The sequence below is a fragment of the Oncorhynchus mykiss genome, chromosome 21 (assembly GCF_057628025.1).
Source record: "Oncorhynchus mykiss isolate SJ-2025 chromosome 21, ASM5762802v1, whole genome shotgun sequence".
Lineage (NCBI taxonomy): Eukaryota > Metazoa > Chordata > Actinopteri > Salmoniformes > Salmonidae > Oncorhynchus > Oncorhynchus mykiss.
The window spans coordinates 52,679,566-52,692,214 of NC_143042.1; the positions used below are offsets into that span (position 1 = coordinate 52,679,566).

The 12,649-nt window shown below is 41.1% G+C and overlaps 1 protein-coding gene across 1 annotated transcript; it reads left to right on the forward strand.

The window, feature by feature from the left end:
• The first annotated feature begins 2,314 nt into the window (after positions 1 to 2,314).
• On the forward strand, positions 2,315 to 10,129 carry cd68 (CD68 molecule). Its single transcript, XM_021578316.3, has 6 exons — positions 2,315 to 2,958; positions 4,363 to 4,895; positions 5,278 to 5,394; positions 6,697 to 6,766; positions 7,554 to 7,739; positions 8,185 to 10,129. The coding sequence occupies exons 1-6, from the start codon at positions 2,910 to 2,912 to the stop codon at positions 8,325 to 8,327; spliced, it is 1,098 nt and encodes a 365-aa protein (XP_021433991.2). The 5' UTR covers positions 2,315 to 2,909; the 3' UTR covers positions 8,328 to 10,129.
• Positions 10,130 to 12,649: the final 2,520 nt, after the last annotated feature.

Here is a 12,649-nt window from a genome sequence, read left to right on the forward strand (position 1 = left end):
CAGTACTTTGAAGCATCTTTGGCAGTGCTTGGCACACCTGTATTTGGGGAGTTTCTCCCATTCTTTTCTGCAGATCCTCTCAAGCTCTTTCAGGTTGGATGGGGAGCGTAGCTGCACAGCTATTTTCAGGTTTCTCCAGAGATGTTCGATCGGGGGTCAAATCCGGGCTCTGGCTGGGCCACTCAAGAACATTCAGAGACTTGTCCCAACGCCATTTCTGCTTTGTTATGGCTATGTGCTTAGGGTTGTTGTCCTGTTTGAATGTGAACTTTCCTCCCAGTCTGAGGTCCTGAGCATTTTGGAACAGGTTTTCATTAAGGATCTATCTGTACTTTTCTCCGTTCATCTTTCCTTTGTTCCTGACTAGTCTCCCAGTCCCTGCAGCTGAAAAACATCCCCACAGCATGATGCTGCCACCACCATGCATCACCGTAAGGATGGTGCCAGGTTTTCTCCAGACGTGACGCTTGGCATTCAGGCCAAAGAGTTTAATCTTGGTTTTATCAGATCAGAGAATCTTGTTTCTCATGGTCTGAGAGTCCTTTAGGTGCTTTTTGGCAAACTCCAAGTGGGCTGTCATGTGCCTTTTACTCAGGAGTAGCTTCCGTCTGGCCATTGATTGGTGGGGTGCTGCAGAGATGGTTGTTCTTCTGGAAGCTACAGAGGAACTCTGGAGCTCAGTCAGAGTGACCGACAAAGCATGAGAAGACATTGACTTTGATTTGTTTAGTTTGTTTGTCAATTAGGGTGCGCAGAGTGACAACGTGGTCTGTCATACGGTAATTTGGTAAAAAGCTAATTTGACATTTGCTTAGGATTTTCCAAAGGTTGCTGTTGACGCATACACGACTGTAGTCATTTGGGATAAAATTTGTCTCCACATTTGTGGATTGGGGTGATCAGTCCTTAGTTCCAAATATTGGGGGAAGATGCCAGAGCTGAGGATGATGTTAAAGACTTTATGTATAGCGAATTGGATATTGTGGTCTGCATATTTTATCATTTCATTTGGTGTACCATCAACACCACAGGCCTTTTTGTGTTGGAGGGTTTGTATTTGCAGTGTATTTGTAATGTATTTCAATGTATTGCAGAATTCAGTGAGTTCTGGAATTCAGTGAGTTCTGGAATTCAGTGAGTTCTGGAATCCAGTTTGTTCTGGAATCCAGTTTGTTCTGGAATTCAGTGAGTTCTGGAATCCAGTTTGTTCTGGAATCCAGTGGGTTCTAGTAGTCTTTAATAGCTGATTCTAAGATTTGTAATTGATCAAGTATATGTTTTTGCTGTTTGTTCTTTGTTATAGATCCAAAAAGATTGGAGAATTTGTTTATCCATACATCTCTATTTCGGATAGATAACTCTTTGTGTCCTGGTTTGTTTTAGTGTGTTCTATGGATTCTTCAATTACGTTGAGCTGATTTCTGAGGTGCTGTCCCTTTTTTTTTTTGACACAATAGTGTATTTATGTGTTGTTTAAGTGATTCACTTTAGTGAAGGCTCGGGTTTTCTGGGTTTTGGTTGGATTGGTTTCTCAATGTAACGATTCTCGTCCTCTTCTTCTGACGAGGAGTTGCAAGGATCGGACCAAAATGCAGCGTGTTATGTATCCATAATGATTTAATGAATACAAAATACAAAAGAACAAGAGAATCAAAATGAAAACCGAAACAGCCCCGAATGGTGCAAACACTGAAACGGAAAAATAAACACCCACAACTCAAAAGTGAAACCAGGCTACCTAAGTATGATTCTCAATCAGGGACAACGATTGACAGTTGCCTCTGATTGAGAACCATACCAGGCCGAACACAGAAAATCCCAAATTATAGAAAAAAGAACATAGACAACCCACCCAAGGAACTAAGGTCAGAACGTGACACTCAATTTCTTTCTTAGGTTTTTGGATTCTTCATCAAACCGTTTGTCAATGTTTTTAATTTTCTTAGGTTGTCTGCTCTACATTTTTAGATTTGGTAGAGAAGTTGAAAGGTCAAATATACTACTTAGACTTTCTACTGCCAAGTTTAGATACACCTTCACTATTACAGTGAAATGTTTTGTCCAGGAAGTTATCCGAAATGGATTTAATTTGTAGATGCCTAATTGTTTTCTTGGTAGTTTTCTACACTACTTTCTCTCTCCCCCCCTCTCTCTGTCTGTCTCTGTCTGTCTGTCTGTCTGTCTCTCTCTCTCTGTCTCTCTCACTGTGTGTGCGTGTGCGTGCCATTTAGAGGTGTGACTTATTTCCTGTTATTTTTTGTCACATGATTTTGACCCCAGCAGCTGTAAAACTCAAGACCATTGCATGATCTGTGGTTGAGACTTTCCAAACCTAATGCCTATTGAAGTCCCCGAAAGTATAGATTTGTTTCTGTCTAACATAATCTTCATCAAAACACGAGACAATGACAGTCTGTTCTTATCACAATTAAAATAAATAGGTATAATATTAGCCCAACGTTCGTTTTCTTACTTTCTGCTTCATATCCTATTCCTACTGTATCAGTTTGATCACTGTTATCTGGATCCTTGGGACGTCCCTCCCCTAACCCTAACCCTAAATGTAACCCCTACCCGAACCCTTACCATTTTACATTTCAACTTCAATTGGAGTAGGGACGTCTCATGGTTTCCGGTTAGCACGGACCCCATCAGTTTATTGAGCAATATCACCTCAACCTCAACGCTCGTGGTCTGACTGTGCAGTGACTGAGGAATAGTTCCAACTTCCTCGAACTTGTTGGTTTAGTTTCGTTTCCTTCGTATAACGCAGCTGCTGATCGACACATTTCTCCATTTTGCTGGAGTCGTTTGTCTGGCTAGCCTACATCTCCGGGATAAAGAGTCTGGGTCAGACACATTGTAGGCTATTATATTGGTTTGAAAATCGAATAATAGAATCAGTCAAAATGAAGAAGGTACTTCTGTTCGTGTTTATACTCTGCGCTATTGTCTCAGGTAAGTTCCCCCTGATTTTCCTAAATAGAATAGATTTGTTGGTCAATCTGCTACTCATCTCAAACGGAATGTTTTCAGGTTAAAACAAAACTTAAATATTCCCCAAAATGTAATGATATGGAGTTTAGATCATTTTGATGATGTAAGAAGGGATCCACCTATTTTTCTGTTTCAGAGGTTGAAAAAGCTTTCTTTTCTCTGATGTTAAATTCCCTGCAAATCAATAACCATGTGTTATTTCTGATCATTATATTACATGAGTATAATAGCCTATTTATTTCCATATATTTTTCCATATTCCATACCCCTATTCACGTTACGGAGTAGTAGCCTATGTGTTTTGTTTTCCACGAGTTGGTTGAAGTATGGTCATGTGAGTTTCGATTTGCTGTCTAATACATCATTATGAAATGTTCATTCTGATGAGCTTTTTAAAATTATTTTTTTAAATTCATTCTGATGATCGTTCTGTTACGGCCGCGTTAGGACAGAGCTTTCACAGAAGGTAAAACAAATAAAAAATATTATATTTATATAATAATACATATGGGGGAGGGACAGAATTAGTTTTCATGCATTCTGGTATGATGTTAGCTAAATATTTATTCGTTTTTATCAACTTTATCGTTCACCTTTTATTATTTGAAATGCTAAATATATACCACGTTCATGTTGTAGTTGGAACTCGGAAATGTCCGACTTGCTAGCTGGTTGAACGCGGCACGTGTTTAACTATAACCAGTTAGCAAGTCTGACATTTCCGAGTATTTAATAGTTCCGAATACAAAGCGAACGCGCTATATATTTAGCCAATTAAATACTAAAAGGTGAACGATAAAGTTGATTTAAACGAATGCATGTATGGCCAACATCATACCAGAATGCATGAACACTAATTATGTCCCTGCCCCAAATGTATTATAGCACGTGAATGCGGCATTACGTCGAGGTTGTTGTTGCAGCCTACACGGAAGGCATTGAAATATTTTATTCTGCACTTCCGGATAAACCCACACCTTTTGGCTTCGAGATAGAACCTTCTGTGGAAAGGGTTCTACAAAGAACCCCAAAAGGTTCTACCTGCAACCAAAAAGGTGATACCTAGAACCAAAAATGGTTATTCTAAAGGTTATCCCATGGGGACAGCTGAAGAACCTGTTTAGGTTCTAGAAAGCAAGATTTTTTAAAAGATTGTAGACACCTGTATTTTAGGGCAGGGTTCATGGACTAAAGCCAACACCTAATTCTCCAAATCAAGATTTGAAAAAGTTACTTCACCATTCATCCTGGTTTATGGGAATCCTCAATTCAAATGATTTGATTTACATCTAATGATGATGCTGGAGAATATCTAATTAGCAAACAAGATTAAAGTTTAACTATTGGTTCTTTCTCCCCCTGAAGCGCTGGCATCTGCTCAAGAGGATACCAAAAGATCCAAACCGTCTGCAACTGTCTTCCCCCCCTCTGAGTTTGGCACCACGTCCAACACTGCCACTACCACAACCTCTACTACAACTACGACTGCATTACCCACCACAGAATCTCAGACTAATACCACCACAGCAGCTCCTACTACAACACTTACACCCACTACGACTGCATCCAACACCACCACAGCTGCCCCCACAACAGCCAATACCACCACAGCTGCCCCCACAACAGCCAATGCCACCACAGCTGCCCCCACAACAGCCAATGCCACCACAGCTGCCCCCACAACAGCCAATGCCACCACAGCTGCCCCCACAACAGCCAATGCCACAACAGCCAATGCCACCACAACAGCACATGTTCCCACCACTACTGCCACTCCAAAACCGCAGCCCACCCCTCCTGCTAACCTGACCGTGGGAAACTACACTCTTAAGTCGGAGAAGGGTCTGTGTCTGATGGCCCAGCTGGCCCTGCAGATCAGAGTGGAAGACACTGGAAAGGTACAGCACCGTGTGAGCCTCATGACAAACACATTGGCTGATTATTTTAACGGTCAAATTGGGTCCAACTAAGACTTACCGAAAGTGCGTTGCCCATGAGAGTGCATCAGTACGTACGAGGTTTACAAAACAGGGGAAAAATTCCCTGTGTCACCCAAGTTATTACATGTTTATCACATGTATTGAGCCACTGAGTTACCAACTCTTTCAGTTGATGTTTTGTAGATCCAGAATATTTTTTTTTTTTACCATCCTCCATCTTATTGACACGTGGTAGGCCATAAGCCACCTCTGTGTTTTAATCTTCTGTTTCCTCAACATTACGTCATTGCGTGTGTATGACGTGTGTACGTACAACTAATGTCATCTGCTCATTTTCCAGACAGGAGTATTCATCGTTCAACCAGCGAAGACAATTGTTAAAGGGGGTTGTGAGAAATCCACGGCCAACTTAACCCTCACGTTCAAGGAGGGCTTCATCACCTTCATGTTTAATAAGGTAAGAAAGGCTTCGATACTCCTATCATCACTACCCACTGAGAAAAAGAACAACCACCCCATGGGTATTATTCATTAGGCACCAAACAGAAGAGAAATGTACTGAAACAGAGAGAGACTACCTGAACTTGTCCAATAAGAATCGTTCATTTTTTTTCCGCTTTCTGTTGAAAAACTTTTTTTTTTTTTTTTTGCTACTGTGAGCCTTATTGAATATGACCCGTGTTTACAACATGTATAGAGATTAGCCTGCAGTTTGTTGACCGTTTATTACTTTTATGGAGATCTATAATGATTAATCGAACACTGTTTGTAAAATGTTGAATAATGGTTATTTGTGTATGGGGAAACAAGACATGCATGAAAATGAGGTTATTCTACATGTGCCAGTGTTTTTAAAAAAAGTATTGGATCAAAGGGCCAGGAGGTTTTCCTTGCATTGGGACCCGGACCTGGACAAACTCCGGGCCCTATATCTCTATATGCCACATGTGTTCCCAAGTTTTTCCTAGTCAGGTCACATGGTCCTGACCTTAGATAAAGCTCACCTTGTCACCATCACTTTGACATCCTGTGTATCAAGCTCCACAGTAACTATCCTGGGCTGTATCAAAACCGTCCGTGATCGGGTGTCCCTTAGGGAGCTACACAATAAGCATTTCACTGTAAGGTCTACCTGTTGTATTCGGGCTCATGTGACAAATACAATTTGATTTGATTTGAATTGGCCCAGCGTCGTCCTGGTTAGGGGAGGGTTTGGCCGGTGTAGGCCGTCATTGTAAATAAGAATTTGTTCTTAAACTGACTTGCCTAGATTAAATAAAAGGTTAAATAAAAAATGTAAAAAATAGTCTACACAGTTATGATATATTGGTAAATTGTTTGACTGTGTTCAAAAGGGAACATTGGCTTGTAAAGGGGAAGTAGGGTGGCAGAAGACATATTTCTGCATCCTGTTAGGGAAACTCTAGCAACCTTCTGTGGGAAAAAGTGATGAATTAGTGGACTGGGTTAGATTGCAACGTTGTAATTTTTCTAGCTACTGTCTAGTGGTACTGTGAAATCATGATATTGTCATATTGTTTTAGCGGTGATGTTACTAGGAGGGTCATAAAATATATTATGGTAGATTAAACATTTGCTTTACTGCCATTGTGACGCAATACAAATCTTTTGATTAGATGATTCCGTGTGTGTGTGTGTGCGTGTGTGCGTGTATGTGTGTGTGCGTGTATGCGTGTGTGTGCGTGTGTGTGTGTGTGTGTGTGTGTGAAAAAATTAATCTTTCTCTTGTCTTTTTCAGAACACCACCCAAAACGCTGTCTATGTCGACACGGTTTCTTTCTCTCTTTCCTACCCGTTAGCATCTGGAGGTAACGTTACATGCCGTCTGGGCACAGAGATTCTTATTCCAACCTGTCTGTCAGTGCAGTGGACCACACATTATAGAACCATGAACACGTTAACCCCAGCCAGTGTTATTCATGCAGTGAATGTGTTCTCCACCAAAAGTTCCTGTTTGTGGTTGACACTTTGGACTTTTTCATAGACCCACATCAGTTGCTCGTTTGCATTGATATGTCAGTCTCTGGAAAGAGATTGTGTAATATAAGGGTAAATATTAACACGGCTTTGCTTAACAACCAACCACCGACACATCTACAGATGTAGGATCTTCATTTGATCACTCTTTTTTAGTTACTGATCATTTTCCTGCATGCAGGAAAATGCAAACTTGTAGTGTATTTGAGTTTTAAAAGTGCTTCTACCGTTTGTAATTTCCACTTTGAAATCTCATACTTGATTTGCCCTAAAGAAAAATGTATCAACCCCTACAGAAAATGTCCATGAATTATAATCCACATAAGAATTCACATTTCCTGTTGCTGCAGGATTATTTTCCTGCTGAAGCAAACACGGGCTCAAATTAAGATCCTACATCTGTATGTGTGTCTTCGTCATATGACTGAAACAAGGCCTTATCTTTGAATAGGGAATTTACAGTAGTGCACCTGTTCCCAGAATAAACAAACACCTTTTAATGCCATGTAGACTAACAAGTTTTATTGTTTTTTCACCAACACCTCCCTGTGGTCGGAGACAAAAAAACGATACATTGGTGACGGTGACGTTTGATTTGTGTTTGTTTTTATGCTGCAGACAACGGCAAAATGTCTCCACCTTACGTCGCCAAAAATGGGTCACTGGATCTCTTCCTCGCTAAGGTTGGCCACTCCTACTCCTGCAAGAGCGAATCAGTTTTCATGGGAAAAGGGCTCTATCTGGACATCACCCAGGACAGGATACAGGCCTTCAACATCACCAAGGAGTGGGACTTCGGCACATGTATGTATCCCATTTGCATTGCAATGTTGAACGTGCTAAACTTCCAGGGCAAACCTGTTAAATGTCTTCTGACGTTTTGCATTGCCAGTATGTGTTTACGGGTTTTTAGATTGCTACAAAAACACAACAAACATGTTAAATGTCTTCTGACGTTTTGCATTGCCAGTATGTGTTTACGGGTTTTTAAATTACTACAAAAACACAACAAACATGTTTCATCTGTTCGTGTCATTGTTCCTCCCTGGTCCTCAGCGGTTGATTCACCAAACCAATACAGACAAATCAAACCAATCCAAACCAAATACTCTTTTAACAATTGATTAATAGCTTCAGTTGTCTAGATTAGATATCTAACACGCGCATAGTTAGTGAAATGCGAAAATGTCCCCCTGCAGATTCCATCCAGCCTTAGCTCTGACCCTAAACCCATTTGTCTGTGTTCCAGCTGACCCTTGCCCCGCCGACAGACCTGCTGACTACCGCGTGGCCATCGCTGTGGGGATTGTCCTCCTTATCCTCATCATCATCGTGGTGGTGGCCTATCTCCTGAGCAGGCGAAAAAGATCAGATGGCTACCAGTCTCTCTGAAGAGCCACTCAGGGGTCAAAGGGCGCACTGTATCAGCTCACAGTCTCAATCCACCCACCATCGTGTTTTTGTCACTTGCTGTTAACTGTTAACACTGCTGTAACCCCAACTGTTCACACATCAACTAATTGTACCGCTCACACACAAACTATCTAACTGTACCGCTCACACACAAACTAACTAACTGTACCGCTCACACACAAACTATCTAACTGTACCGCTCACACACAAACTAACTAACTGTACCGCTCACACACAAACTTTCTAACTGTACCGCTCACACACAAACTTTCTAACTGTACCGCTCACACACAAACTTTCTAACTGTACCGCTCACACACAAACTATCTAACTGTACCGCTCACACACAAACTATCTATATGGATAAGATGAGGGAATATTTCAGCGTTGTAGACCAGCAGTTTCATTGAAGTTGATTTGTACATTCATTAATTGAGGTGGATCAAATGTATTGGATCAGATACTAGGATTCAAATATACTGACTTTGAATATACTCACTCTGAACTCTTTGGCTGCTGAACATTTTAGATTGTGTCATTTGTGCTACTGTGATATCCGGTGTTACTGTGATATCCAGTGCTACTGGGATATCCGGTGCTACTGTGATATCCGGTGCTACTGTGATATCCGGTGTTACTGGGATATCCGGTGCTACTGTGATATCCGGTGCTACTGTGATATCCGGTGCTACTGTGATGTCCGGTGCTACTGTGATGTCCGGTGCTACTGTGATATCCGGTGTTACTGGGATATCCGGTGCTACTGTGATATCCGGTGCTACTGTGATATCCGGTGCTACTGTGATATCCGGTGCTACTGTGATATCCGGTGCTACTGTGATATCCGGTGCTCGACAAACCATCAACTATTGTGTCTGTATTTGCTTTACCTTCTACGTCTGAAACTTTCAGTGCAGTATTTCACAATGTGCTTTCTACTATAGCTGGATTTTGAACCTATTTGGTTATTTTTTTTTTCTTCTTATTATTAATTTCTTTGTGTTTGTACCACTGTCCTCAACCCTGTAGAACGGTCTATTAGGCTATTTGATTTCCGAATCCTAATCTAGATGAGGTTAATCATGGGCCTTTTTTTAAAAATTAAAAAAAAAAACGTATTCCACTCAGTTAATCAAAGGGAATGTTTCAGATTTTAAATGTTAAGTTTTGTCCAAAAGGGAGGCATACTTTTGAATGTAAATCTCGCAATTTGTGTTTTCAATTTTTTTTGTCTATTTGTCTCAAGTGTTTAGTTGACCATTATTTGCTGTTACACACTCTTTCCCTTGTGACGTGGTAATAATTTGGTATGGAAACATGTTGGAGAACATTTTATTAGTCGAATGTGACAACCATAAGTAATTGCAGGACCACTGATTGTTTATCTTGTCAACTTTGACAGTGGTCAGATAGCTTGAGGTAGAAGTTGCCTTTAACCACAGATATAGAATCAGGTGACCTCAACCGGCCAATCATAAGGAGGAAAAAAGGAATACAAGTATATGACTCTGGGGCAAATTGCATTGTAAGGGATTACATTTGGGATCAGAAAGCACATTGAACAAGTTCTGACTCATCTAAACGTAGGGAATATTACTGTTATATGTTGCCATAGTTACAGGTTCCTAATGTTGATCAGGGGCCTCAATTACTATTCTTTTAGTTTAATTTAGGAAACATTTATTTTGATTTGTTTACATGTTATTATGTGCCATGTATCATCTTGGAAAAAAAGGTTGAGAAATGAAAACATCCCAAATAAACTTGTATTAATGTGTAAATGTGTTTTTGGAGTTTATTTGGAGTATTGAATCTGTCAAAACACTAAAGATCAAAGTTGGGGAGTAGCGGATTACATGTAAAATACACAAACAACGGGGCCTGAAATCCGTTAAATTACCAGATAAAATATTGTAATCAGATTACAGATACTTTTGAAACGCTAGATGATTACTTCGAGGATTACTTTTAAATTCAGAAAGGCTGTTTGAAAGAAAAATGATCTTTGACCCTTCTCTGTTTTCACAATGACTTTCAAATCAGCATTGAAATAAAAGGCGCACGTTTAAATTTGTTCCACCTGAGGGAGTCTGACCACCAATCAGAGACCACTATGACGACACACCAAATGATGACCACCAATCAGAGACCACTATGATGACACACCAAAAATGACCACAAATCTGAGACCACTATGATGACACACCAAATGATGACCACCAATCAGAGACCACTATGATGACCACCAATCAGAGACCACTATGATGACACACCAAAAATGACCACAAATCTGAGACCACTATGATGACACACCAAATGATGACCACCAATCAGAGACCACTATGATGACACACCAAATGATGACCAACAATCAGAGACCACTATGATGACACACCAAATGATGACCACCAATCTGAGACCACTATGTTGACACACCAAATGATGACCACCAATCAGATACCACTATGATGACACACCAAATGATGACCACCAATCAGAGACCACGATGATGACACAACAAATGTGTTTGATGGATTGAGGGAAAAGAGCAGGAATAGGCTTTTGTAGGCTACTGTCCAAGCTATGTCTTCCAATGGTGCGACTGCTGTCGGCATCCAAAGATTATCCAACTTGAATAAACGCTTGGAGGAAAGGATGACAGTGGGGGTGTAGTCTACGGAGATACAGATATCACTTATTATTGATATCTACATAGCGCATTGATGTGAATCACACTGCTGCTCTCTCATTTAGCTATTTGCGCCTTACGGATTGTGGTTGTTGTGGGTGGCTGTTCACAAATCTAAATATGTATTTCAACCCAATAATGGTTGAATTCATAGAAGTTTAAGCTGCCTATCAATCATTGTTTTTGAAACCAATGGACAGCCAGTGAAAAATGCGCTCTTGCAACAGTTGCATAGTGCAGATCCCAGCCTATGGAACAACAGCTGCATAGTGAGGATCCCAGCCTATGGAACAACAGCTGTTTAGTGCAGATCCCAGCCTATAGAATAACAGCTGCATAGTGCAGATCCCAGCCTATGGAACAACAGTTGCATAGTGTAGATCCCAGCCTATGGAACAACAGCTGCATAGTGTAGATCCCAGCCTATGGAACAACAGCTGCACAGTGCAGATCCCAGCCTATGGAACAACAGCTGTATAGTGCAGATCCCAGCCTATGGAACAACAGCTGTATAGTGTAGATCCCAGCCTATGGAACAACAGCTGCATAGTGTAGATCCCAGCCTATGGAACAACAGCTGCACAGTGCAGATCCCAGCCTATGGAACAACAGCTGTATAGTGTAGATCCCAGCCTATGGAACAACAGCTGCATAGTTTAGATGTTATGGTGTGGGGGTAATCTGTAGTTGCTACATCCATTTTTGGTAAAAGACCAAGTCTATATCATGGCAAGAAAAGCTCAAATAAGCAAAGAGAAACAACAGTCCATCATTACTTTAAGACATGATGGTCAGTCAATTGGGAAATGTTCAAGAACTTTGAAAGTTTCTTCAAGTGCAGTCGCAAAAACCATCAAGCACTATGATGAAACTGGCTCTCATGAGGACCGCCACAGGAATGGAAGACCCAGAGTTACCTCTGCTGTGGAGGATAAGTTCATTAGAGTTACCATCCTCAGAAATTGCAGTCCAAATATATGCTTCACCGAGTTCAAGTAACAGACACCTCAACATCAATCGTTCAGAGGAGATTGTGTGAATCAGGCCTTCATGGTCGAATTACTGCAAAGAAACCACTACCAAAGGACACCAATAATAAGAAGAGACTTGCTTGGGCCAAGAAACACGAGCAATGGACATTAGACCGGTGGAGTCCAAATTGGAGATTTTTGGTTCCAACCACTGTGTCTTTGTGAGACGCGGTGTGGGTGAACGGATGTTCTCCACATGTGTATTTCCCACCGTAAAGCACGGAGGAGGAGGTGTTATGGTGTGTGGGTCTTAGTGGGACTATCATTTATTTTTGAACAAGACAATGAGCCAACACACCTCCAGGTTGTGTAAGGGATATTTTACCAAGAAGAAGAGTGATGGACTGCTGCATCAGATGACCTGGCCTCCACAATCCCCCGACCTCAACCAAATTGAGATGGTTTGGGGTGAGTCGGACCACAGAGTGAAGGAAAAGCAGCCAACAAGTGCTCAGCATATGTGGGAACTCCTTCAAGACTGTTGGAAAAGCATTGCAGGTGAAGCCGGTTGAGAGAATACCAAGCGTGTGCAAAGCTGTCATCAAGGCAAACGGTGGCTATTTGAAGAATCTCTCATATAA

Coding starts and splice junctions, on each gene's coding strand:
- cd68 (XM_021578316.3), top strand. CDS start 2,910: ATGAAGAAGGTACTTCTGTTCGTGTTTATACTCTGCGCTATTGTCTCA. Junction 4,896..5,277: donor GAGTGGAAGACACTGGAAAG/GTACAGCACCGT, acceptor CTCATTTTCCAG/ACAGGAGTATTCATCGTTCA. Junction 6,767..7,553: donor CTACCCGTTAGCATCTGGAG/GTAACGTTACAT, acceptor TTTATGCTGCAG/ACAACGGCAAAATGTCTCCA.